Here is a 27,856-nt window from a genome sequence, read left to right on the forward strand (position 1 = left end):
ATAACAATAATTGTTTCCAAACAATTAAATGAAAAGTGCTTCTGTGTGGTTTCACTGTGCTCAGAGGACATGAAGCAGCTGGTTATCCCCTTCAGTATTGTGTGGTTGGTATAAATTAATAATGGGAGCGAAAGCAATTAAAAGCCATATAATGGTGAACCATTGAGCCAGGCACTTCCACCCTTGTTTGTATTTTTGTAAAGCAAAATCCTCTGTGATTCCAGATGTACTCTGAAAGCACAAAGGTTTGCTATGTGGAGTTCAAACACCTACATCAAAAGCAATATTTAAAACCATTAAGACTCACTGTGCACTCAGCTTTACCTATTAACACATCATAAGACTGGCAACATTTATACAGTAAGCCATTAGGTGACTAATTAAACTTCCACAATTAAATAAATAAACCCCTGCAGAGCAAACAAACAAAAACCTTCAACAACAGAGAGAGATTAAATAGCCAACATGGCATGATGACATGCTTAAGTTAGCATGTTACACAAAATGGAATAGGCTTCATGTTACCATACTCACTACAGTTGATGCAAACAAACCAGTTGAAAGTTACACATGAACCCCATGGGTAGCATTTTTACATTATGATGCTAACAATATCATGCTACTAAGTTAAACGGTAGCATGTTAACATGTAAAAATGTTGCCTGTGGGCTAAGTGAAGTTCAGCTAGCATACTGTAGCTCTCTCCAAAGGTAACAAAATCTGTCTACTAGCATCTCTAAAGCTCACTAAGTAACATGTTATACCTTGTTTGTTTAATCCATCTTTGGTCTAAGCTTAGCTAACTGGCTGTAGCTATATTTACCATGGAGGTATAAGAGTAATATCGATATTTTTATCCAAATAAATGCCGGAGTATTCCTTTAAATGACACATATACCCACATAATGTCTCTTGAAAAATAAAGTGGAGCACTGCAGATGAGTTGTGTCATGTTGCATTGATAGGGTGAGCAGACGTCCCGGTTTGACCGGGACAGTCCCGATTCTGAGTTGTGTGTCCCGAGTCCCGACAAAAGCCTGTAGGGACACTAAAATGTCCCGGTTTACACCAACCACTATGAAATTGTCCCGGTTGTCAGCGATTACATAGCCGACGTGGTCTTATTATAGCCCGATCATTAACTAAACCCATGTAGAAAGAATAATAAAGCGTCCAGCGTATGATTTTAACAGTGTGTGTGTGTGTGTGTGTGTGTGTGTGTGTGTGTCAGTCAGTCATAGTGGTCTGAGTCTGCATAATCTGTGCAGCCAGCATTACAATGTATATTTGTAAACATTGTCGCAATGCCTCTTCTTATCTATATTTCAAAAGCAGAGAGATTCCGTTCAAAAAAATGTAGGTCTCCTTTGTCAGTTCGCCATGTCTCTACTGGGCACAAATGCTCCGTTGAGCCGGTCTTTTCGCTCATGAACAACACACAGACTGACGAGAGGAACAGTATGACCATTCCCACCTTAAAGATGCTACTCGTCACACGGGCCAATTTTGCTGACACCTGTGCGCAATTTCACAGTAGGCTTTCAGCCAACAAATTGATTCTTCAGCAAATTCACTCCTCTATAAATGAATGAATGTTTCCAATAGGGAAGCTATCTGCTCTATCAAATGAGATTACATACGTGTGTGTGTGTGTGTGTGTGTGTGTGTGTGTTGTTGGTTAGAATAACACTGGTAACACTTTACGGTAAGAGTACATGAATTATCATGAATTCATGCATGCATTAATTGATGTAGTCCTATGTAGATATTATGCATTATCTAATTAATGATTTATGTGTTACTGCATTCCTTAATATCCCATGAATCATCAGGAATTGACGTGTTCATAGTCATTCGTGACCTCATACATGAACAACACAACTAAAGCATTAGGTATGTGGGCACATCATTATGAATTATTAAGCATGATCATGATTAATTATTTTTCTGCAAAAAAATGTGGTCATCACTGCGCAAATTCTGGTTTGAACACAACTTGTGCATAATGATGTACCCACCTTACCTAATGCTGTAGTTGATGTGTTGTTCATGCATGAGGTCATGAATGAGAGGCTATGAACTCATGTCAATTCCTGATGATTCATAAGATATAAAGGAATGAAGTAACGCACAAATCATGAATTAATTCATCCATGAATTCATAATTCATGTACCCTTACCATAAAGTGTTACCATAACTTTAGTTCAAGCGTGTGGCAGCAGTTCCAAATAATTTGTTTAGTGCCATGCAATGAAAAATACCTTTTCACAAAGTTTTTCACAAGTTCAATGGGTGCATTTTCCAAAAGAATGCTTTAATTCTGAAAAATAAAGTTGGTCCCACACGAAACTCACTCAATGTCTTTTAATATTATTTCTTAGATATGTAGGCTACATACCAAGAAAATTCATGAATATTAACTGAGATACCCCATTATGTTGTGAGCAGTAGGCCTACGTGTGCTGTTGGCAAAATTATGTCTAATCTGTCTGTTTCTATGTCTGACCTGGGCTGGCACATTTTCACGTTACAAAGCGCGTGCGTGCACGAGCACTACGGTCACGTGCAGTGTCCCGGTTTTAGTTCCGGGAAATCTGGTCACCCTATGCATTGAACAATATAGAATGCTGATGCAGAAATATAGCTTAAGGTTATGTTCACACTTACTTACTTACGTCTTTTTTGACAAGGGAAAGTTGACTAGAGCACTTTTGTAGTAAAAAAAGAAGCTGGCAGCGTTTTGGTTCCAAAAAGCAGGCAAGAGCATTTTTTGTTGCTATAACAACAGCTACTGCTACAGTATCCCAGAGCGCTATGTGGAGCGATGCAAACGTTAGATAAAAAAAAGCGGTGGAGCGAGCTAGAGAAAGAACAGAGAGAGAGAGACTGGTGCTGATAACGTTCCATAAAACAAAGATGATAAAAACTAGAAAATGCATTTCCTGCAGAAAATGCGTGGGAATGCTGAATAGCTGAATTGCTAAAGCTAAACTGGATGAATAGCTTAAATCAGTAAGAAGAAGTTGAAGTAGTGAGAATAGTTGAAAAAGTGGAAATCGGTAGAATGAGTATGAATTTCATTAAAAAGTTGAATAACACCACTAATGTATAAAATAATTAATTTTTATTTTATCTGAAATTATGAATCAGTATGGAAAACTTACAAATGCTGTGAGAAACATTGATGAAAATGCAGAAATATGGAACAAATTGTTTGAAAAATCTCAAATGCATTGCCCTACACTGCTGAAATACTTGGAAGTTGGAAGCTGAACTGCACATAAGTTAAGAGCTGAAATACATTTGTAGAAAAGCTGGAAGCTAAACTGTAATACTGTCAAAAGTGGAAGTTTCAATGAATTGACTAAAAAGACGTATTATCAGCCATATCCATTGCATAGAACAAACAAGCAGAAAGAGAGAGAGAGGAAAAAGAGAGGAAAGATAAAAGGAGAGGAAAAAAGAAAGCAACTTTCAATAGCTATATATGTCAGTAGTAACACACCTTTGGAGCGATTATAGGTTAAGTGTTTACTTTAGGGACACATTGATTGATGTACCTCAGTGGGCTTTAAACCCGGCTCTCCCACACGACAGGCATGTGTCATATCCACTACACCATCACCATCACATGTGGATGATGTTCCTTCAGCTCTAATGTGTGTGTATATGTGTGGCTGTGTGTGCGGACGTGTGTGTGTGTGTGTGTGTCTGCGTATGTGTGTTGGTGTGTGTCTGTGTGTGTGTGTGTGTGTCTGTGTCTGCGTATGTGTGTTGGTGTGTGTGTGTGCGTGTGTGTGCGTGTGTGTGTTTGTGTGTTTGTGTGTGTGTGTGTGTGTGTGTGTGTGTGTGTGTGTATGTGTGAAAATTGTCAGAGTTGGAAGGTAAACTGCATTACCTAAATAAGTGAAGAGCTAAAATACATTGTTAGAAAAGCTGTAAGCTAAACTGTAATACTGTCAAAGATGAAAGTTGAAATGAATTGCCTGAAAAGGCTGAAAGACTGCTGATGCTGTCTGTGAAAGTGTTGTCATGGTGACGAGTGTTTGTAAACATCCTTTGATCTGTTAACGACCGTGTCACCTGCTGTTAAACTGCACCACACCTGCTAATGCTAATGAGCGAGAGACAGTGTGAGAGAACCCTTCAAACAAGCCTTAATAAATCCATAACAGTACATGCTATCGAAACAACGACTTCACCGTTAGAGACACACAACCTTTGTGAACGTATTCATGTAAAATTTATGTTGATAAACTTAAAGATGTGGGCATATCAGCAATTTCAAAACGTGGTTCGCTCTGCGTTTTGCTCAGAAATGTGGAGAATGTTAAACAGGGCAGTGAATGGAGGGAGATGTGGAACTCTTGTCATTTGGAAGCTCATTGAGCCAAAAGTATAAGGCATATCGCATAACACATTGGCTGAAACTAGACAAAAATACCTACGTTTTGATGTATAGATTGTGTATGACAAGTAGATATTGTGGGCGTGAGAGCAATTTATAGAGAGGGGACAAAGATAGTTTTTTTAAGGCTTTGTGCTCTAGCGATGATATCATCCACTCTAGCTGGCGCCATACACACTCACTAGAAACACAGAAAAATCCTGAAATGATCACTAAACTTAAACAGCTTTTTCACAAAAACTGTAAAAGATATCAAACTGAAAAGATATAGCCTAATACCTGAAGTTTTCGTGAACATTTTAAAGTTTTTGTGTTTGGCGTCTGTAGGTGAAAGTATGGAGGGGCTGAAAATTTTGGGAGCGGAAGAAGATTTGAAGGATTTGAAGCATGCTCTCATTGACTTCAATGTTTAAAAAAAGTGTTAAAAAGCTTAATATTTAAAAAAGTATAAATAGAAAAAAAGTTGAAGAAGTCCCATCATTAGCTGAAAGAGCTGAACATTTTAAAAGTTGAATGGTTTTAATAGCTGAACGTATGCAGAAGTTACAGAGAGCCAAAAAACGTACGGAAGAGGGAATAAGTTTATAAAGAACAGAATAACAATAGTTGGAATGCTGTTGAACAGCATTCCCACTAATAATAATAAATAAAACCTGAGTCTACAGAGAGAGAAAGTCCCGGTGCTGTGGAAAACATCCTGTCTCATACCAGTGCCCAAAATAAGAAGCCCGGTGGAGATGAATGACTACAGGCCAGTGGCGTTATCCCACATCATGAAGACTGTGGAGCGGCTGCTTCTCCGCCACAAAAAACCACAGGTTGCACAGGAATTAGACCCCCTTCAGTTTGCCTACCAGGAACATATAGGAGTGGAGGATGAGGTCCTCTTCATGTTGCACCGGGCCTACGCCTATCTGGATGTGCCTGGTTCCTATGTAAGGATCATGTTCTTTGATTTTTCAAGTGCATTTAACACCATCCAGCCCCTCGTACTGAGAGACAAGCTCGTACGTATAGGGGTGGCCCCCTCCTTGACCACCTGGATAATGGACTACTTAACATCAAGGCTGCAGTTTTTTCAAGTTGGGAAAGTGTGTTTCTGGGTCGCTAGAAAGCAGTATGGGGGCTCCACAGGGGATGGTTCTGGCTCCGTTTCTGTTCACTTTGTATACATATGACTTTAAGTACAACTCTTGAGTCCTGCCACATTCAGAAGTATTCGGATGATACGGCTGTTGTGGCATGTGTGTGAGGTGGATGGGAGGAGGAGTACAGGTTCCTTGTGGAGGACTTCTGTGACTGGATCAATAGGAACTGCCTCCTCCTGAACACCACCAAGACTAAGGAGATGGTGGTGGATTTTAGGAAGTTAAAGCCAACCTGCCAGCCGGTCTGCATAAAGGGGGAGGCCATTGAGGTTCTGCAGACCTACAAGTACTTGGGTGTGCTCCTGGACAGCAAGCTTGACTGGTCCGCTAATACAGATGCTCTGTATAAAAAGGGGCAGAGCCGTCTCTTCTTCCTCAGGAGGCTCAAATCTTTTGACGTTTGTAGCGACTTGCTGCACATGTTTTATCCGACTGTGATGGCGAGCGTCCCGTTTTATGGTGCAGTTGGTTGGGGAGGCAACAAAACAGCAGACGACTGGACAAGCTGGTCAAAAAGGCCAGCTCAGTGCTGGGCAGAAGACTGGACTCATTAAGAACTGTAGTAGAGGGGCGTGCATGTAACAAACTGTACACCATAATGGATAATGACAACCACCCCCTCTACAACGTCCTGGCTGGACAGAGGAGCAGTTACAGTGAGCGACTGCTCTCGCTGCACTGTAGGACAGAGAGGTTCAGGAGATCCTTTGTCCCCCCCCTTGTGTGCAGTAGTTGTGATTATGCTGCACTTATTCTGTTTTTAACTCTCTTGTGTATGCATTTGCATTGCATTTATTTATTTATTTATTATGGGGAACTGTTTTGTGTATGGGAATGTGTGTTTATGTGTGAGCTGCTGGACACTCAAATTTCCCCGCTTGGTCATCATGCATTTTCTGAATTGACTTTTTCTCTTGTTTGCACATATGATGTTGTAATTTAGTTTGTCAATTATTAGTTGTGTTATGTTTAATAATCATCATTTGCAATATTAATATTGACAAACATTTAGTTTTCCGTTCTAAAACAACATACTGGGCCCTATCTTGCACCTGGCGCAGCGCAAAGCAAAGCCCGACGCAAGTGTCTTTGCTAGGTTAAGACCGACGCAGTTGTCAATTTCCCGTCCAGCGCCCACATCATTTAAATAGCAAATGCACCTGCGCCCATCTTTGCGCCCACGGGCGTACTGGTCTTACAGGGAGGTGTGTTCAGGTGAATTCTTGGCGTATTGCTATCTTGAGGCAGCTGGAAGTAATCGTGTCATTGACCAACAAAAACCTGGTCTAAAGCACACAAACATGCTAAAGATTACAAATAAAAATATTACGGTGCAAATCCGCCATCATAATAGCAATGCGCCAAGGTACAAACGCGCCTGGCAATGGGAATGGGAGATGACACTCTGATTGGTTTATTGCATGTTACGCCCAAAACACACCTATGAATTAATGAAGACACTAAGTACAACCCTTTTGAACCATGCGCCCGGCGCACGGACCCTTTTTTCCACCGTCAGTCTAGCAAAAGTGGATTTGGACACGCCCTAAACGCACCTGCGCCATGCGCTTCACGCCGTGCGCTTAGATCGTTAAAATAGGGCCCAATAAATGTGATGTAATGCTATTTGTGATGATAAAAGGTGTGCTTGTGTCTCTCCAGCATGTTTCACTGTACATACTCGTGGTGTCCCCAGCCCAGCTCTGGGAGGTAGGGCAGCTTCTTGATCCTGATGATTGAGTCATAGAGAGAGGGCTGCAGGGACTGTGCCACGGCGTTGGCCAGGATCACTGCTATCATCACCGGCAGGATGTGGGAGATCTGGCCAGTCAGCTCGAACACGATGACTGCGGTGGAAACCGTGTGGGTGACCGCACCTGACAAGGCCGCCGCACCTTTGGGTGGGGAAGAGCACAGTCAGATGAGCGAAAGAACAGAGAAGCATGGCAGAGATGCAATTGTTTAGATCAGTGGTTTTCAAGGAGGATCTAGTGCTAAATAAAGGGGGTCCTTGAGGGGGTTTCAGGGGCATCATCCATCAAAATAAAAATAAAAAAAACAGTTTAATATTACCATGATTTCAAAAGGCAATACATAGTTTTACTATCCCATATATAATAGAGAGAACAATACCAATGAATCAAGATCTTGACTAGGTGCTGATATTCCTCACTTTTAAACATAACTTCCCACCAGACCTGCTAATGCCTGAAAACAGGCAGTCTCAATAATCGAGAATAGTGCCAAGAGTACTCAAAACACATTCTGTCTCTATCAACATATCAAAATGACTATGCTAATCATGGGTTGCTGTTTCATCATCAGTATAGATGGTCATACAGGTTAGTTATGCTAGTAACATAGAAGAGTAAACAATAGCAATATTTCTATAAATCTGTTCAATACTACTGAATTTACTGTACAGCATTACAGATCCAATCCCCAAAACCACACTTCAACTTTGGAAATCAATATACTCAAAGATTCTTCAAGTAGTCTTCATCCTGTTTTCAGTTTTGTGGACCAGACACAGCACTCTCTTATTTATCTACTCTCAGCCCAACACACCAAATTCACATTCCTCTCCACAAAATATTCCCTCATACGCCCATAAGGCGAAAATCGACTTATTCGGGTAGTTCAATACAAAAGGGAACCTCAATATTTCCCCCCAATAAAGTGTTTTGAAAAGAGCAATATAAAAGCTGCATCAGGACGGACAGAGTAGCATAGGGCGAAATGAGCCTTCACTGCTCAACAGAGCAAAATGGATGGAGTCCAATCCAATAAATGAGATGAAAAAAAAATCATAGAGCCTGAAAGCATTACAATAAAGTGAAAAGAGAGAGGAGAGTGGAGAGAAACAGATGGTGGGTGAGCGAGTCTACAATGGCTGGTTTCATTGTTCTTTCCTGTAACTTAATTAAGCCTGTGTTTGTCTGCCTATCCTCCTCACGTAAATGCTACTGCTCCCTCTCCCTATCCTAACATTTAGTCCTTAAAGCGAGCTCCGCTGTGAGATGAAAAAAAAGGCTTGTATAGGGCTGAGTCATCAGCTACAGTGCACCACAACATCAGTTGCTCAGAAAAACTGCCGTCACAAACCTGAAGCAGTGGCATAATCAGCATGGCTGTCAACAAGTAGCCCAGTGGAAGGACTCACAACACTGCATCTCATTAGACACGCAACTTCATTAGGGATGGAAGTGACGTGGTTATGAAGGGACAGCTGTTGTTTACAAGTACATAGGCCAAAAACATCAAGATAAAGTGTTTTTTGTTCATAAAAATGAATACAAAGAATAAGAACAGTAGCCCCGTCTGATTGTTTGCGTGTTCCACCTGTTGGATAAAACCAGAATCTTATCTGATCTACTTTAACCTGCTTGTGAGTACCCCTTACTTAACCATCGATGCTTCTCTTTCTTTAGACTTAAAATGATAAATAGGCCAGTCTGATAGATCAACCAATATTAGCTTATTGCAGAGATATCAGTGTCAGCGTATAGGCTATGTTACCAATAGGTAACAAGAAATGTAGTAGTATGTGAATGGCAAAGATATGTTTAAGGTCATTTAGAAACAGTGGCCCTCATTTACGAAATTAATGTACGACAGAAAATAAGCGTAAAACCTGCGTACAGTCATCTCCACGCAAAGCTTGGCATTTATCAATATGGACGTGAGCGGAGGCTACGATCAAAGAGTTTTAGATGTACTTTAAAGCTCTTAACAAAACCTGGACAAAAATTGAGCTTTTGAGGTTTAGGCTTATTGTAGTTACTACTACCTAGTAATTTATGATGTAAGTATTACTGTACTGTATAGGCCTACAGTAAATGTATACAGTAAATACTGTATACATTGGAAACATAGTTCATGACATTCGTGTTTCTTTGATATTTTATTTTCCAACAACAGGAGTCAACTGCTGCTGGACTGAACATCCCAAGCACCCCTTGCATCCGTATCATGGTTATGTAGTCTGTATAATATTTAGGCATGCATGTTATGGATTTCATTTACTCTTATTCCTACTCTTTACTGTTAACTCTTACTCTTTACTCTTACTTTTTACTCTTTACTCTCTGTCCAAGTCAATTTAAGCTGCATGCTTAAAAATACTTATACTTCATCCAGTGTAGATGTAGTGGAGTAAAAGTCCTGATAAATATAAAAACCTCCAAAAAACTACTTAAGTACAGTAACTAAACTTAGCTAAGACAATTGGGACACTTTTTCTTTGTTTTTTGCAGTCAAAGTTAAAAAATAAATTAAAATTTAGGATGAGGAGGGTTTATGAGCTGCTGTAGGATGAGGAGGGTTTAATAGTTACTGTAGGATGAGGAGGGTTAATTAGTTACTGTAGGATGAGGAGGGTTCATTAGTTACTGTAGGATGAGGAGGGTTTAATAGTTACTGTAGGATGAGGAGGGTTTGTTGAACAAAGGCCACACCACTCGTAAAAAGAATAATATAAGGTAGCCAGATTTAAATAATTATGTTTGCAGTGGTTTTCTGAAGTGGATGTGCATTGTTATTCTTTTTTTTGTTAATATTTTCTATCTTCTAATATCTAAGTTAATCTATGTTTAAGGTGATCGACGATTTAAGATTGCTGTCGATCAGGAAGTGGTCAATGACCATATCAACTCCCTCATTGTGGCCCTGAGCTACGCTTTCTCTTTGTTTTATGTATTAAACATAAAATACCCAAAGGAGATGTCAATCACCCTGGAATTCATACAAAGGTAAGCAACTGTTTGTTTATGTTTTGAAATGTTATGTATAGAGCATATTGTGTTGCTGTTTATTAAGTTGGACATTGTAAATACACTCACCAGACACTTAATTAGGTACATCCGTGCAATATAATATACATTTCTTCTTTTACAAGGCTTTTACATTTTCAGTTTTTGTTGACATTGTCAGAAAGGTGATGATTATACTTTGTTTATTATTGAGGTCATAGTGAATGTTCGTGGTGTACTTTAGTGCATTATATTGAGTGTTGTCCTTATACTTCATACATTTTTAATGGTCGATCAAAAATATATACTAAAATATATAACAGCTGTGTAATACCTATATATATTTTTGATGGACCATTAAAAATCAAACTGTGACATCCATCAACCTTTGGAGTGGACATTCCTTTTGTCTGATCAGTGTGCAAGCTTTTCCTGCTTTCTTCTGGACCCTGGAGTTTAACCATACATTGAGGAGGACAAACTTTTAGGAACACTTTTCTTGCACTCCAGTCCACCAGCACCACCCACTACAACCTCAGTAATAAACATAAAGTATAATTATCACCTTCACCTATCACCTCTGACAGAGCTGTTGTGTTGGATTGCATTAGATTTTCTAATATTGCACCTGTCAATACAGAACGAAATATTCTGTAGCCTATTTTGCCATCAATACTGCAGACGTTGTCTTTGCTGTAATCAAATCAGTATATATTTATCTTTAACATGGTATTTCATTTTATCAATGGGAAACATACATGTGTACAGACAAGGCTAGCAGCAGCAGCGCCGCGTCAGACACATTTCTGGTGTGAAAAGACATAGAAACATCCACGCAGCCGCCACACAGCTGACACGCAACAGAAACGCCACGCTCACGCCACGCAGCCAGTGTGTAACTGGCCTAAGACGTTTTTCAGCTGACAAACTCACATGACTGAGATGCAAATGGCAACCATTTGAAACATTAAGTCGTAGCATTATTAATGCAATAGCTGAATTGGAAAGTATTAAGTATGGCAATTTGATCACTTCATGGTCAATTTATTTCTCCCCAATTAAGACCAGCCGATTTTCAGCTGATGGGTCATGACAGGTGACTGGCTGATCAGTCTCTATCAGATTTTTAACCAGATTATTAATGGATAAAATGATTTACAAATGTTAATTTGTTCTAGTAGTTGTCCTGTAATGGAACAATACTCAAATTGGATTTACGAGGATTTTTCCATCTCAACTTGGTCTGCATGTTACTCTGTCAGTTTCATTCATTTCATTACTTGTGTAGCTAAAAAAAAAAATCAATTTCTTTTAGAGTTTTCCTGGGAATAAATCCTGAGCGAGGGTCAAAGGCCGAGAAGAAGCGGACCAAACACCAGCACATTCCTCCAAGACTGCTGAAGTTCCTGTTTGAACTAAACAACTTCGAGAATCCATGGATGGTAATTTGAGCTGCTTTGCCATGTATTTGGAAATGTTTAAAAGAAAGTTGAAAAGCTGTTTTACTTGTTTGTGACCACCTTTTGGTGCAACACCATTATTTCATGTTATTAATGAATGTATCGTTGTTTACTCTGTTTGTTGCTATTTAAACAATCTTCTACAAAATGAACACTTTTTAATGGTGCTTTGCACATAGTTCAATGAATTGTCATTGAATGTATTGTTTTAGTCTGTTATGTGTTTAAAGCTATACAAAACATTGAATGAACTAGGGATGCCCCGATCACTTCATAATCTTCCTCTCCATTCGCCTATGAACAAATATTGGAATTCTCAGATCTCATATGATGATCCATTGGGCCATCCCTAGAATGCACTTTATGAATCATAGTTTTAATGTTTTAAATTTGTTTTATTCTGTTTGTTGCTGTTTTAAAGCAAAAAGTCTGATCCAAAACATGGTGTTTTGCATATTGTTAAAATAATTCGTAAAAAACTTGCACTTTTATGCATATCCTTCATGGCATAAAAAATAAACATGTTCAATTTATATATATTGTGGTGATTGTATCTGATCATGTTGCTGTATTAGATGTTTAGTTATTTTAACTCATTACATTACATTGTTCTGGTGATGGATACCATTTGTCATTGTATTTTAGCATTAGAGTGGAAGAACATGTTTATTTACCAGAAAATGTAGGCTGCTACTGACTATTCAGAATTTTATGTTTCAGATTTAAAGAAACTGTCCATAGAAATGGTACAGATTTTTCCGTGGTGAAGACATTTCTTGGTAGCAAATGCTACTAAGGGTATACTGTAAATCTACGGAATTATCCGTTCTAGGATTAACAGAAGTGTCTGTGAATAAACAGAGAATATACTATAAATCTACGGAATAATCCGTTTTAGGATTAACAGAAGTGTCTGTGAATAAACAGAGAATATACTGTAAATCTACGGAATTATCCGTTCTAGGATTAACAGAAGTGTCTGTGAATAAACAGAGAATATACTGTAAATCTACAGAATTATACGTTTTAGGATTAACAGAAGTGTCTGTGAATAAACAGAGAATATACTGTAAATCTACGGAATTATCCGTTCTAGGATTAACAGAAGTGTCTGTGAATAAACAGAGAATATACTGTAAATCTACAGAATTATACATTTTAGGATTAACAGAAGTGTCCGTGACATTAACGGATAAATTCCTGGTAATTTTCTGCCAGGACTTTATCCGTTTTTTTACGGATTTTTTTTTTTACAGTGCTTTTGACATTTGTATTTTTAAAGCCCATGCTGTGTTGCAGCACAATGCTTCATTAAAATGTGTTTTTGATGAATTTGTTTTGTAACTTCTCACTTTGCTGCTTCAGTCATGTGTCTAGCATAAAATTGATCATCTTATCATCGCCGATTTTCTCCATGCAAAACATTTCATTTTGCTTTCACAAAAAATTACCCATTTTCCTTGTCAGTAATTTGATCATAAGAAGTTGGTTTACATTATCTGAGTATAATTAAAGTTTCCACAAAAAAAACTAAATTAAAGAGTTGCTATCAGTCCCGTGTTGGAAATCTACATTTTAGTTTGGCATAATTAAGCAACTGTTAAGCAAACTCAACATTTCTTGCAGTTGCTTCACTGTAAAATCCTAGTGAAAACTCTCATATTTTCTCAATTTTCATATTTATTTGTTAATTATATCAAGTGCATCATACTGAAATTTTGTATCTAATACAGTTAAATCAAACAGAGATGAAACAAGGCTGAGACTCATGTAACTAACAGAAATACAAAGTACTGACAAGGCTAAAATTACTATTTCTTAGCAGAAGTTTTAAATTATGCAATAAGTTACATTTTCAACTTCCAAAACGTTTAAAGGTGCACTATGCGTTCCTGCATGGTTTCAGCGCGATTTCATTTTTATCTCAAATCGTAGGCATCTGTCCTTGATCCGCTAGCTGCCTGCCCCCTGAAAACACTGTGAAAAAGCCCGGTCTTGGGAGACAACACAGGGGTCGTAAACGTCAAACAAACACTAGGGGGACAGGATAGGCAACAAAATAAAACAAACACGTTCCAGCCAATCACCGACAACATGGTTGGGGGAGGGGGTTAGTGACAGTTAAGCTGCAGACACACTGACCAGACAGCCGACCCTCGGCAGAAAAGGCAGTTGGACTGATCAGTCTCCCCGAGTTGGTCAAAAAAGTGCTTTGGAACACACCAAAGCGACGAGACATAATACGTCTCCATAACAGCAGGCGGCACTAATCTGTATTGTCGCCCAAAAATGAAAACCGGCAGCTGATTGGACGAACGCGTCACATGGGTCTGGTTTCTCCGGAAATTCAAAGACAGACTGTCATGGTGGCTTGTTCAGAATATAATCTCATATTGTACTAAAATAGTCCACTGAAACGTGTTTCTGAAAACATTTTAAGCGAGAAATAGGCCTTGCAGTTGCTGAATCTGTCTTAATTTCAGATCGTCAAAGGTCAGTGTAAAAGATTTTTGTCAGATTTTGAGAGACTCTAGTCACACTCATTCCGCTCCCCGTTTCCGGGTTAGCACTCTACCAATCAGATGGGTCATTTGAGTCCGACTGCCGGCAGTGCCCGCCCCGCCGATTATACATGTCAAATCGGCCAAAAATGAAGGCCGATGGCCTCTCAGACGAAAACGGCACGGAACACATCGAACAGACTTGAGTCACTGACCTCGCCAGCCGATTATCGGCTTGGTGTGTCAACGCCTTTAATCAGTTAGTCATGACAGTTACGGAAACATGGGGTGAGGGGCAAGCTTGCTCTGTTTTGTTTGAAATTTACTTCAACAAAACTAACGTCATGCAGGAACGCATTGTGCAACTTTAAGTGGGACATGAACACTTGCCAGCAGCACTATGAGATGTGAAAGTTTGTTGTTTTGTAACTGGTGTCTGAGCTGTTTTGCAGCCAATTTTTATTTCATTTTGCTAAGTCTTGTCCGGTGATCTTGTAAATGTAATTCAATTTGGTCTGTCTGTTTAATCATGGTCCCTGTAGAGTCTTAACTTGAAGCTGTACATTGAGGCATTGGGCTGTAGGGAATATTTATCTTGATTCATTTTCATAAAATATTTTACTTAAGTGGAAGCACCGATGCCTCACAGAAAGCTAATGAGAAGTAGATACAAATGTGTGCACAGTTACCATCTTGAAAAGACTGAATCATTTAAAAGCACTCAAAGTGGTTATAAGTGAGAAATATTTTTGTGCAGGTCCCAAAACTGCCACAACCCCCAAAATTAATGATTTGAATCTGACAAAATGGTTTGTATAAGTTAGAGAGTTTTTTTTATGAAAAAAGTTAAAGAAAAACATTAAAAAGTACTCAGAAGAGTAGTCAAGAAAGTGAGAATGTAGAGTGATAGGTTCCATGATTGTGTGTTTAACTTACCCACAACAGCGTAGCCTCCTGGCACTATGGGGTAGATGGTGCCATCTGTGTGAATGCCATCTGGGAACCAGGCTGCCATGCTTTCTCCAACCAGACGACCAAAAGCTGCCCCTGACACATGCACAAAGACACAGAGACTACAATCATTACTGGGCTTAATACTGGGAACAATAACTAACAGTTATGTATTCTATGCGTAATATATATTGCATTGCTAAGGTATATATTTCCACTTATATCAAGTAAAAATGACTTGTGTCTCTGCTATTTCTTACACCAACTAGCTAGATGTTTGAAGCTAAAAACAATTTACAAAGGAATAACACTGCAGAGTGGTGATGTAATAAAGTCTTTAAGAAACTCTGAGTTCAATTGTAGGAATGGTTCAATATATTGGGAAATACGCTTTCTTGCTGAAAGTAAAATTTAAGAATATTACAGTTCACATGAGACCTGGTAAGCCCAAACGGGTAGTGCGGGTAAATTGGGAACGTCTGGAGGAGGCCCCTGTCCGACAGACTTTCAACTCACACCTCCGGCGTAGCTTTTCGTGCATCCCTGTGGAGGCTGGGGGCATTGAACCCGAGTGGACAATGTTCAAAGTTTCCATTGCTGAAGCTGCGGCGGGGAGCTGTGGTCTTAGGGTCTTAGGTGCCTCAAGGGGCGGTAACCCACGAACACCGTGGTGGACACCGGTGGTCAGGGAAGCCGTCCGACTGAAGAAGGAGTCTTTCCGGGATATGTTATCCCAGAGGACTCCGGAGGCAGTTGCAAGGTACCGAAGGGCCCGAAGGGCTGCAGCCTCTGCCGTGAAAGAGGCAAAGCAGCGGGTGTGGGAGAAGTTCGGAGAAGACATGGAGAAGGACTTTCGTCGGCACCAAGGTGCTTCTGGAAAACCGTTCGCCACCTCAGGAGGGGGAAGCGGGGAACCATCCAAGCTGTGTACAGTAAGGATGGGACGCTGTTGACCTCAACTGAGGAGGTAATAGGGCGGTGGAAGGAGCACTTTGAGGAACTCCTAAATCCGACTAATACGCCCTCTATGGTAGAGGCAGAGCTGGAGGATGATGGGGGATTGTCGTCAATTTCCCTGGTGGAAGTTGCTGAGGTAGATAAACAACTCCACAGTGGCAAAGCCCCAGGGATTGATGAGATCCGTCCAGAAATGCTTAAAGCTCTGGGTGTGGAGGGGTTGTCTTGGTTGACACGCCTCTTCAACATTGCGTGGAAGTCGGGGACGGTGCCTAAGGAGTGGCAGAACGGGGTGGTGGTTCCCCTTTTCAAAAAGGGGGACCAGAGGGTGTGTGCCAATTACAGGGGTATCACACTTCTCAGCCTTCCCGGTAAAGTCTACTCCAAGGTGCTGGAAAGGAGGGTTCGGTCGATAGTCGAACCTCAGGTTGAAGAGGAACAATGCGGATTCCGTCCTGGTCGTGGAACAACGGACCAGATCTTTACTCTCGCAAGGATCCTGGAGGGAGCCTGGGAGTATGCCCAACCGGTCTACATGTGCTTTGTGGATCTGGAGAAGGCGTATGACCGGGTCCCCCGGGAGATACTGTGGGAGGTGCTGCGGGAGTATGGGGTGAGGGGGTCCCTTCTCAGGGCCATCCAATCTCTGTACGACCAAAGCGAGAGCTGTGTCCGGGTTCTCGGCAGTAAGTCGGACTCGTTTCAGGTGAGAGTTGGCCTCCGCCAGGGCTGCGCTTTGTCACCAATCCTGTTTGTAGTATTTATGGACAGGATATCGAGGCGTAGTCGGGGTGGAGAGGGGTTGCAGTTTGGTGAGCTGGGGATCTCATCGCTGCTTTTTGCGGATGATGTGGTCCTGATGGCATCGTCGGCCTGTGACCTTCAGCACTCACTGGATCGGTTCGCAGCCGAGTGTGAAGCGGCTGGGATGAGGATCAGCACCTCTAAATCTGAGGCCATGGTTCTCAGCAGGAAACCGATGGAGTGCCTTCTCCAGGTAGGGAATGAGTCTTTACCCCAAGTGAAGGAGTTCAAGTACCTTGGGGTATTGTTCGCGAGTGAGGGGACAATGGAGCGGGAGATTGGTCGGAGAATCGGCGCAGCGGGTGCGGTATTACACTCAATTTATCGCACCGTTGTGACGAAAAGAGAGCTGAGCCAGAAGGCAAAGCTCTCAATCTACCGGTCAGTTTTCGTTCCTACCCTCACCTATGGTCATGAAGGCTGGGTCATGACCGAAAGAACGAGATCCAGGGTACAAGCGGCCAAAATGGGTTTCCTCAGGAGGGTGGCTGGCGTCTCCCTTAGAGATAGAGTGAGAAGCTCAGTCATCCGTGAGGAGCTCGGAGTAGAGCCGCTGCTCCTTCGCGTCGAAAGGAGCCAGTTGAGGTGGTTCGGGCATCTGGTAAGGATGCCCCCTGGGCGCCTCCCTAGGGAGGTGTTCCAGGCACGTCCAGCTGGGAGGAGGCCTCGGGGAAGACCCAGGACTAGGTGGAGGGATTATATCTCCAACCTGGCCTGGGAACGCCTCGGGATCCCCCAGTCGGAGCTGGTTAATGTGGCTCGGGAAAGGGAAGTTTGGGGTCCCCTGCTGGAGCTGCTACCCCCGCGACCCGCTACCGGATAAGCGGAAGAAGATGGATGGATGGATGGACAGTTCACATGAATAGTACATTTTATCACTCCTCTTAAGTGAAGGAAATAGTTTGACATTTTAGGGAAAAAGATTATAAGCTCATTGTACAAAAGCCCATCAGCTGTGCTGAGTGTTTAGTCAGTTCTGTTTGTTTTGGTTTTCTCATTCTTGTATTTTCGTCAGGCAATGTTAGTCCATTTCTGTGAATAGGTCCTACTATTATTTTGTTCAGGCACTTAGTTGGCTACCTAGCGGTATAAAGCCTGAAGCAAGAGTTAGGACCCTCCTTTTCAGAGTCATTCACACATGTGCAGGGCAAGATTGTGCAGCAGCAGGTTGACTCGTCAGATTGCAGTTTAGTTATTTGGTGTGCATGCATCTAATGAACCACACCCAAGCTCCCATTCACCTGATCCATCTCTGTTCTGTGTTGTGGGTGTGAAGACTTAATGTAAAATAAATCTTTGAACAACCTTGACAAGCCTGGTTTCTGTGTTCTGACTGGACACCCTGTAGAGGTTGCTACCGGAAATTAAGAACTACGTCCCTCATCACCCAAAATCCTTTTCATGGTCGTTCGAGCCAGAATAGCAAGTTCTGCAGCTCAACCATGTCGGCCAAAGAGGAGAGTCAGTCACCCACAACACACAAAAACTCAGACGGAGGAAGATCAGATGCTACAGGCCTTGAGAGGTGTCTACTTATCCTCGCTGAAAAGAACGTAGTATTAAGGCGCTGTCTAGAGGAAATGAAAGAGCAACAAGTGTACTACTCTCATCCAAGGCATCATAGCAATGGGGCCAGGGCCTCACCCTCCAGATCAAGCTCGCCGATTTCACAGTGCATGGAGACGTCTCCAAGAGATCAACAGGATCCACGTCCTCCGATGTATCCATACGAATCGACAGCTACTGAGGGCAAGCTACAGCATGCAACGGAACGAGGACCGAGGAACGAGGGGATGTTAATGACATTGCCCGTGGTCTGGAAAAGATGGGACGGCCATCCAGCCGAGACAGAGTATCCCCTTCTCAAGACCACCATAGCAGGAGAACAAGTTGCCGCCGTGAATTACCTCTTCACCACAGCTACTCTTCACATGATGACCCTCTCCTTGACTCAACCTGGCATCATTGCTCTCGCAGATCTTCACCGTCCCATGGATATCAGTATGCGAGTGCATCTGCTAACTATCGTCATGACTATTCAAACAAACACAGATATGACTCCCCAAGAGACTATACCACAAGTCGGCGATACAGCCCCAGACACCTTGAACCTTTTTACTTACCAGAGCACCATTCCTCAACGTCTTCCAGGGGAGAGGGAGCTCACATACCGGGGCCCAAAGCTATTCATGAAGATCCATGTGAGTTTGCAAGGCTCAAAGTTGCTCTTGACAACCTACTTCCTCCCGACGCCACAGAGCGCTTCAAGTTCCAGATTCTACTGGATCACCTGAAACTGGGAGAAGCATTGTTCATCGCTGATTCCTACATTCACAGCTGAGATCCATATACTGATACCATGGAAGCTTTGACAGAGATATATGGCCAACCTCACCAGCTTGCACTTCAACGCATCTCGAAGCTAATGGAGGAGCCAAATATCAGGACGGGGGATACAAAGGCCTTTCGACAATTTGCTCTTAAAGTGTGCGCCTTGGTAAGATTGTTAGAGCAACTTGGCAACAGTGGACGAACAGAGCTGTGGTGTTGATCCCATGTTTCAAGACTCCTAGGAAAGTTGCCTCATGATTTAAGAGCTAGCTTCTGGAGATATGTAAATCCCATAAGAACTCCCATTCCCACGCTTCTTGATCTAGCTGAATGGCTAGAATATGAGGCAAGGGTGCAGGTGGACGTTTCACAGTTCATTGTTGACCACAGCAAGGAATGCCAGTGCTCCAAAGAACAACGCAAGGACCGCCAATCAAAGCCCAGGTCCACAGCAGTTCTTCACAGCAGTGAGCCAAAAGCATCCCGGCTGGAACCAAAATCAAGTGATTCAGATCGGCCCAGCGAAAAGCCCAAGAAATTCTGTCCCTTTTGCAACACCACTCAACACTATCTGAATCAGTGTGCAAACTTCTAGATCCTCACTACGGAGCAGATCGGAAAGTGGATCCGGTCCAATCAGAGATGCTGGAAGTGCGGAAGGGAACACTTGTCAGCCGAATGCACTTTGAGGGCCAAATGTAAGAAATGTGACAAGCGGCATCTGGAGATCCTTCATGAGGTGAACACAGGTGGAGGTAAGACCGCCACTTCCATGACGAGCACTACAAGGTTTTCAGTGAGTGCCAAACCAACCAGCTCCACTGCTGAAACCCTCTATGTGGACAGACCCACTGGCAGCAGCAAGGTGCTACTGAAGATGAGCCGGGTCATCTTGAGGGACGGTGACAACTCTTTGGACACATATGCTCTACTAGATGATGGTTCAGAACGAACCATCTTACTACATGAAGCAGCTCAACAGCTCAGCCTCCAAGGAGTACCTGAAGAGCTATCCTTGCGCATGGTGCGCCAGGTGTGCGAGTTATCCATGGAGCCACAGTGTGACTCTCAGTTTCACCTGCCAACCAACCCAATCAAACCTTCCACATTTGAAGGGCATTCACTGCCAAAGAGCTTGGTCTGGCACCACACACTTACCCAGTCGCAGCACTGAAGAAGTCATATCGGCACCGGAACTTACCTCTCCAGCCTATTGACTGTGCACAACCCTTGCTCCTCATAGGATCAGACTATCTGCACCTCATACCACCAACTGAGCCTGTTCACCTGGGCCCCCCAGGAGGGCCAGCTGCGGTCAAGACGCGGTTGGGATGGTCACTTCAGGGTCCCTCTAAGATGCTGAAACACAGCCTGACCACCCAGCAATGCCTTCTGACATCCATTGCTCCTGTGACTTCCGAGTTACTCAGCATTGTAGAAAAATTGTGGCAGCCTGAGACCTATTGGCCGGAGAAGCCATCCGAAAGTTCAGCAGATGCTCCTGAGGAACTGCGGAAGCAAACCTTTTGTGGAGCTACGGCTGTCAACAGTGGTCTACCACAGCTTGATGTCAGTCAGTACAGCACATTCCAGGAGCTCCTTAAAGCTGTAGCCTGTCCACTACACGGGGCGGTTGCAGAGACCCACAGCCTGTCAGCAGACAACCTCAGAAAAGATTATTATTAATTAGATATTCTTATAGACTAGTCACACTAGCCCCTGAGTTTGACACCAATACCCAGCTCATTCGGGTTGGAGGCCGCCTACGTAGATGTGATCAACTAGATCAGGAAGTGCAACATCCAATCGTGCTTGATCCTGCCCATCCCATTACCAAGCTGATCATCAAACGCTACGACAATGACCTACAACACCCCTGTCCAGAAAGGGTATTTGCAGAGATCAGGTGGCGCTTTTGGATCCTAAGAGGCCGGCAGGCAATTCGCAAGTTCCAACACAGTTGTCCTGAGTGCCGCAGGTTGCCCCCCGCTAGTCTAAGGCTCTACAAGCCAGCCTTTTACTCCACCGGAATAGACAGTTTTGGCCCAATTCAGATCAGAGTGGGGAGGCGCGATGAAAATTGCTGGGGCATATTGTACAAGTGCCTTACAACCAGAGCAGTCTACATAGACCTTATTTCAAGCATTGACTCTGAATCCTTCCTAATGTCACTGTCTCAGATCCAGATCCTGTGACTCCAAACTCTCTTCTCATGGGGCGGCCTGACACCTCTCTGCCCCAAGTGATTTATCCAGAGTCTGAGTTGCTAACACGCAAAAGATGGAGGTACAGTCAAATCCTGGCTGACCAGTTTTGGGCCAGATTTGTCCGCCAGTACCTGCCAATGCTACAGACACATCAGAAGTGGCAAAAGGAGAAAGAGAACCTGACCAATGGCACAGTGGTGATGATTGTGGACCCTCAGGCACAGAGAGCCCTCTGGCTTGTTGGAACCATCAAGGCAGTCCATCCCAGCTCTGATGGAAGTGTGAGAACAGCTGAAGTGCTGGTCAAGGCCTCCGACCGGTGGCCAGACTGATCAGTCTTCCTGTGCTTCCAAATGATCACGGATAGATGGACTTTCAGAAGCAAATCTGCACCACAGATTTGGGGGTGGCTGTACAAAAGCCCATCAGCTGTGCTGAGTGTTTAGTCAGTTCTGTTTGTTTTTGTTTTCTCGTTCTTGTATTTTCGTCAGGCAATGTTAGTCCATTTCTGTGAATAGGTCCTACTATTATTTTGTTCAGGCACTTAGTTGGCCACCTAGCGGTATAAAGCCTGAAGCAAGAGTTAGGACCCTCCTTTTCAGAGTCATTCACACATGTGCAGGGCAAGATTGTGCAGCAGCAGGTTAACTCCTCCGATTGCAGTTTAGTTATTTGGTGTGCATGCATCTAATGAACCACACCCAAGCTCCCAAGCTTTCATTCACCTGATCCATCTCTGTTCTGTGTTGTGGGTGTGAAGACTTAATGTAAAATAAATCTTTGAACAACCTTGACAAGCCTGGTTTCTGTCTTCTGACTGGACACCCTGTAGAGGTTGCTACCGGAAATTAAGAACTACGTCCCTCATCACCCAAAATCCTTTTCACTCATATTCGAGAGTTGCATCAATCTTCTCATGCAACTCTCAGCAAGTACAACTACTGTACCTTCACTGGTCTAACACACACACAAATACACACAGTCAAGCATACAAGGAAAGTTGCTTCTTACCAATGACAAATACTGGCATGAAGGCTCCGCAGGGCACTGGAATGGTGGTGGCCAGGGCAGACATCCAGAACTAAGAGAGAAAAAAGAGGGAGATAAAGAAAGAGAAGACATAAAAAAAGAACAGGGTGGCATTTCAATTAGCTTCAGAGTACCATCCTGTGTGCCTCTAGATGATAGCCAAGCTGAATCCTCTACCAGCAGTGAGGAGGTGGTCATGCGGAGCTTATTGCTGAAGGTTAGATTGAGCTGTCACTTTCACTCTTCATTTGACAAAGACCCTGAAATGAACCCTGGGTAATGAGCGGGCTCTGCCGATTGGCCGACACTGTGCAAAGGGAGTGGGACAGACTGCTAATTAGGAAAGACAAACAAAAATGGAAATGTCACCACTGACAATGCGTGAGCATTATCGTAAGGTGTGTGTGTGTGTGTGTGTGTGTACCTAAATTTAAGCTTCCATATAAGTTCCACAGATATAAGTCTTAAAATGCCGACATGCTTATTTTTGTGGAAGAAAAAGCTGCACTAATTGATTAGACTGTATTAAAACTATAATGATCAAAAATGACGTTCACACATACTAGTGTGGACTCGTTATAGATGTTAGATTAGATGTCTCATTAAAATTCTGTTTAAACTGCACAACCAGTGTATTGATCAATCCTACAGTAAATATATGATCCGTCATTATATCCTTGACATTGGAGATGGACAACACTGACTAAGCTAATTTTTAGGTCATGATCAGCATTTCATCATTAACTTGTGAGAAAACTTCACACTTATTTTAAGGTTTTATGACTTCAATGGAGTAAATAAACAATGCAAAACAATCTAGTGGCCAAATTTGCAACTGATGTTAGGCAAAATGTTGCCTCAAGCTCAATCTAAAGACTTTGAAACCCTTTCTGTTTGCCATTGCTTTCCCTGAGATCATTTAGAGATGGTCATTCCTTCACTTATGTGCTTCTTAAGTCTTTTAAATCTCCTGCTTTTGCAGCAAGGTGAGAATTTAGGGGGGTTGTTAAGTTACTCTTTAAAAGGAGCAGATGCACCTTTGGGGAAATACACTTATTCGATTTCTTGCTGAGAGTTCGATGAGAAGATCGATACCATTCTCATGGTTCTACTGTATATATAAAGAAGTTAGCATAGCGCGGAAATTGTTAACATGGGGCAAAGGTAAGAAAGATCCACCAATCAACGCCTCTAAAGCTCACTAATTAACATGTTATTTCTTCTCTCTTTAAACTGTACACAAACTGAAGTGAGGAAATCACATATTGTGGTTTTAAGGGAGTTACGTGCTGGACTGTTTCTTGGTGACTTCATGGTAGATTGAACAATCTACAACTCAATCTCCTCATGGTCTTGTCGTCCAAGTGATGCAACCAGCAGACCAGCTGTTTCCCCCTGCTTCCAGTCTTTATGCTAAGCTAAGCTAACTAGCTCCTGTCTGTAGATTCATATTTCACGTGCAAACATGAGAGTGGTATCGTTCTCATCAATTTTGGATTTTCTGCAAGAAAAGCGTAACTCCAAAATGTTGAACTATTCTTTTAACATATACACTAACCTGAATTACACACATAAACACACACTCACACACACACAGACTAACACACACACACACACACACACACACACACACACACACACACACACACGCACGCGCTTGCATGCATACAATAAAAAGTATTTATATTTATTATTTATTTATATATACAGTATTATATAAGCCGTTACACAAATCTCATCGCTGTAAAAATCTCATGGTTTCAAATAGACTTTTTAATTACACCCATTGCTCCGTCTCTCTCCATGCCTCCCGTTCTCTCCCTCTCTTACCGCTCCCTCTGCTCTGTCTATAGTTAGCTGTAATTAAGGCCGGCTGCCATGGTGAAGTAATGGATCTCCTTCTGTAACCCTACACTGCCGCCGTTTTCACAACCCACACTGCATGTACACACATATGTGCGTAGGTGTTCACACACACCCACGCACACATCATGACACTGACTCAGTGACAAAAATCAGAGCTCAACGCTGCCAGGCGCTGGAGAGTAATAGACACACAACCAGTTGAATACACAAAATGAGCCTCATGGGAAAATAAGTCATGGGAATAATTCTTCTTATAATAATTCTATTGGATTGTCCTTCCTCTTCCATCTCTTCCTCTCTTATTCTTTCTCTTTCACCCAGCCAGTAAAACCTCAATAAGAGCTAGAAAGGTATAAAAAGGATCTAGGAACTCATAACATAGGCTTAACTTTATTACAGAGGCCATGAACTCTGAGGAGAGTGTGTGTGTTTGTCTGTGGTACAGATCATCCCACACTAAGTGGAGAACAATGCAATTTAATCCAGTTGTAAATGTACAATCAGCCGTGAAACCCACAGTACTGAAACCAGCTGTCAACTGAAATGTTTACTAAAGGCTCTACAGTGCAGTTGATCATACGTGTGTAGTAACGATCATAAAAATGTCCCCAAACAATCATTTTTACACAATTGCTGAATTATATAATTGCTCGTAAAAAGTATAGCAAACATGTTCAAATGGGTTGCTAACAAAAAAAAAATTTCAACATAATAAATTGTTTTAGAGAATTGCACTCTAAAAACAAATAACTGGTCACATATGTATAGTAATGGATTCTACGATAAGACAAATGTTTTTTTGTCTCATTCACAATGAGCAGTCATTACTGAACTGTGTTACATATGCAAATCATAGACATGTTTTATATCTGGATGTCTTTCTTAAATAAATAACATCAGACCAGACACCCTCTCTGCAAAGCTGCATTGTTATTCATAAAACCATCGTCATTTTGTGGCAAATTTTCAGTACCATTTCTTTTAGCCTAAAATAGTGGGATGACATTTTATTTGAACGCAGTTTTCTGTAATTTAACTAAAATGCTCATTCTTAGTTCTGACTAAAATGATACTAAAATGCCCATAGTTTTCTTTGACTAAGAGAAGACCAAAAATGCGCGTTTCAAAGACAAAACTGTCCATGGTTTTTTAAGACGAAAGTAAACTGTCCATGGTTTTCAAGATAAGACCAAAAAATAGCCATGGTTTTCCTAGATCAAGATATGACAAAAAATGTCCATGGTTTAAGTCAACAAAAAAATTGACAAAAAATGAAAAAGGAGGTTGACAAAATATGAATTTAAAATAGTTGAAACAATTAACACTAGTTCTAAGTAGATTTATATTCCTTTATTTGCTCACAATAAATTTAAAACTATGCACATCATCTCTGTGTGTTCAGATTTGACTGAGTTTTGATTTTTGATGCAAATTGTAGTACATTAATTGCCTGCCCGAGCTGTGTGTCATAGCCACTGCTGCAACTATTGACCGTGTTGATAAGCAGAACAAATCAGTGGTCAAAACTACAATAACAGACTTCCTGTTAGTTTAGAGCACCTACATACAACTGTCCCTTTTACCTCATGCAGTATAGTGTAATCTAAACCAGCTTCTTCTTTACATAATAACGCACTCACGCACACAGAAGAGAACTTTGTGTTGCACTTTAGGAATTATCATTCTTCTTTTATCATTATACAGTATATTCTTTACACATTTAACTGTACATTTCTTGATTTTAAATTAGCAATTGTGCTGTAGTTCTTTTGTCTGGCAGTGTTTTGTATTGTTAAGGTATCCAAACCATGCCATTTATATAGTTTAAAAGTCAGTACATTGGTTAGGCCAACACAAGAAATGCCAACCAAATGTGCAGTTTCATTTACTTTTATACATTATACTGCAGTTGTCATAAAGACGTGCATGAAAAGTGAGTCATTGTATGCTTCATTCTGCTCCTTCCGGCCTGATATTACATGGTTTATATATATATATATATACAACAGTATATAATCAACTATGTCTCCTGTGTAAGGCTGGAGCCCAGAGAGAAAACTAAACAGCTTGACCATTTGTCTAAAATATAACTGTCAGGAAACTGCATCAATGTCACGCCATCAAAACCTACCTACCAAACTAAATCAGCATGATTCGATGTATAACTCATTGGTTATAACCCTGTCCTGCTGAAACCCCTCCGAGAGTTTACAAGGCCTTTAAGCCAAAGTTCGCAACAGCTTTACTATTCAAGGATAAAATCTGGTGGATGGTTTTCATGTCTGATTCCTTGAACACTTTTTACTCACATGATATGACCATACAATTGAGAGTTGATCATTTTTAACGAGACATTAACATTTCAGGACACATTTCTATATACATATATTTATACACCCTTTATTTGCACTATTACTATTTATGTCCTCCTACAGTAGCTATTGCTATATCCAATTCTTTGAAGCACCTATGACTCACTTTCCCCCGGAGGAATCATTAAAGTTTAATGTAATCTAGTCGAATGTAATCTAAGTGTACATCTGACTGAGGTAGTGCATGACCATCAAAATTTATGAGGGTTTTCGACCTCAGACTGAAGGGGGACTTTGATAAACCATCAGAGGAAGCAGAAGCCTTCAGGCAAAGAAAAATGTTGGTTAAAAACCCTGGAGGTTCTTAAAAAACAAATGAAAGAAGTAAAAACCTTCTACATTAAAATCCAATTAAACATTTCGTAATGGACCACATACATTTGACGGTGGATTTAATGAGACTTATAAGTTATAGAGCTGCTTTAGGGCTAAACTATTTTAGAAGAAAACATTTATTAAATTCAGTTAATACACGTGACTCAGATTTCAGAAGTAGACATTACAACTGTCTTATCGTCTTGTCTTATAATTCTAGTCGTATTTAAATGTGACTTGGGTCTTAGTTCTGTTTAGGTCAAAACTGACAGACAAAAGAATTTTCTTTGACACCCTGTAAATGTTTAAATATTTCACGTGGTGCATGGCAATCATTAAAGACCAACAGCAATGTGCTGTCCTGATTATAATATCGCTTTAATTTGCTTCATGTGAGAACCTAATCAGCATCTATGCTTAGTTTAATGAGCAGGTCAGAACCTCAAAAGAAGAGCTAATCTACCAATGTGATTGTAAACTTTGCTCTTTTCAACTTGATGAAGTCCACCTGTACATGAGTAGGTTTGAGCTTTGATCAGCAGCATGGCTGATGCCCCTAAATTACTATAAAGTCCTTGTGGTTTTCACACTACATGACTGACTGGCGACATGGGTTCACACACTACAAGATCTTTCACCAGGAGGAATCCCCGATGAATACACAAAAAGTGACACAGAACATGACGTAATACCATGCATGAGTTGGTAAAGGTGATGCCTCCCCCAGGTTTCCCCTCAAACCGTGTCTTGCGCTC

General features: G+C 41.6%; 1 protein-coding gene across 6 annotated transcripts in view; it reads right to left on the bottom strand.

Moving 5' to 3' along the window:
* Window positions 1-27,856, bottom strand: part of LOC116038902 (chloride channel protein 2-like) — a 197,285-nt gene that overhangs the window by 44,760 nt on the left and 124,669 nt on the right. For all 6 annotated transcript variants that reach the window (XR_004897418.1, XM_036001480.1, XM_036001479.1 and 3 more), the window contains 3 exons: window positions 22,531-22,600; window positions 15,206-15,316; window positions 7,239-7,452 (listed from right to left, as the gene is read on the bottom strand). Coding sequence is in view for 5 of the 6 variants with exons in the window: in XM_036001480.1 (XP_035857373.1) it covers window positions 7,239-7,452; window positions 15,206-15,316; window positions 22,531-22,600 (395 nt within the window). In the remaining variant the exon portion in view is untranslated. The remainder of the gene's footprint in view (window positions 1-7,238; window positions 7,453-15,205; window positions 15,317-22,530; window positions 22,601-27,856) is intronic.

This window comes from Sander lucioperca, chromosome 5 (genome assembly GCF_008315115.2).
Source record: "Sander lucioperca isolate FBNREF2018 chromosome 5, SLUC_FBN_1.2, whole genome shotgun sequence".
Taxonomy (NCBI): domain Eukaryota; kingdom Metazoa; phylum Chordata; class Actinopteri; order Perciformes; family Percidae; genus Sander; species Sander lucioperca.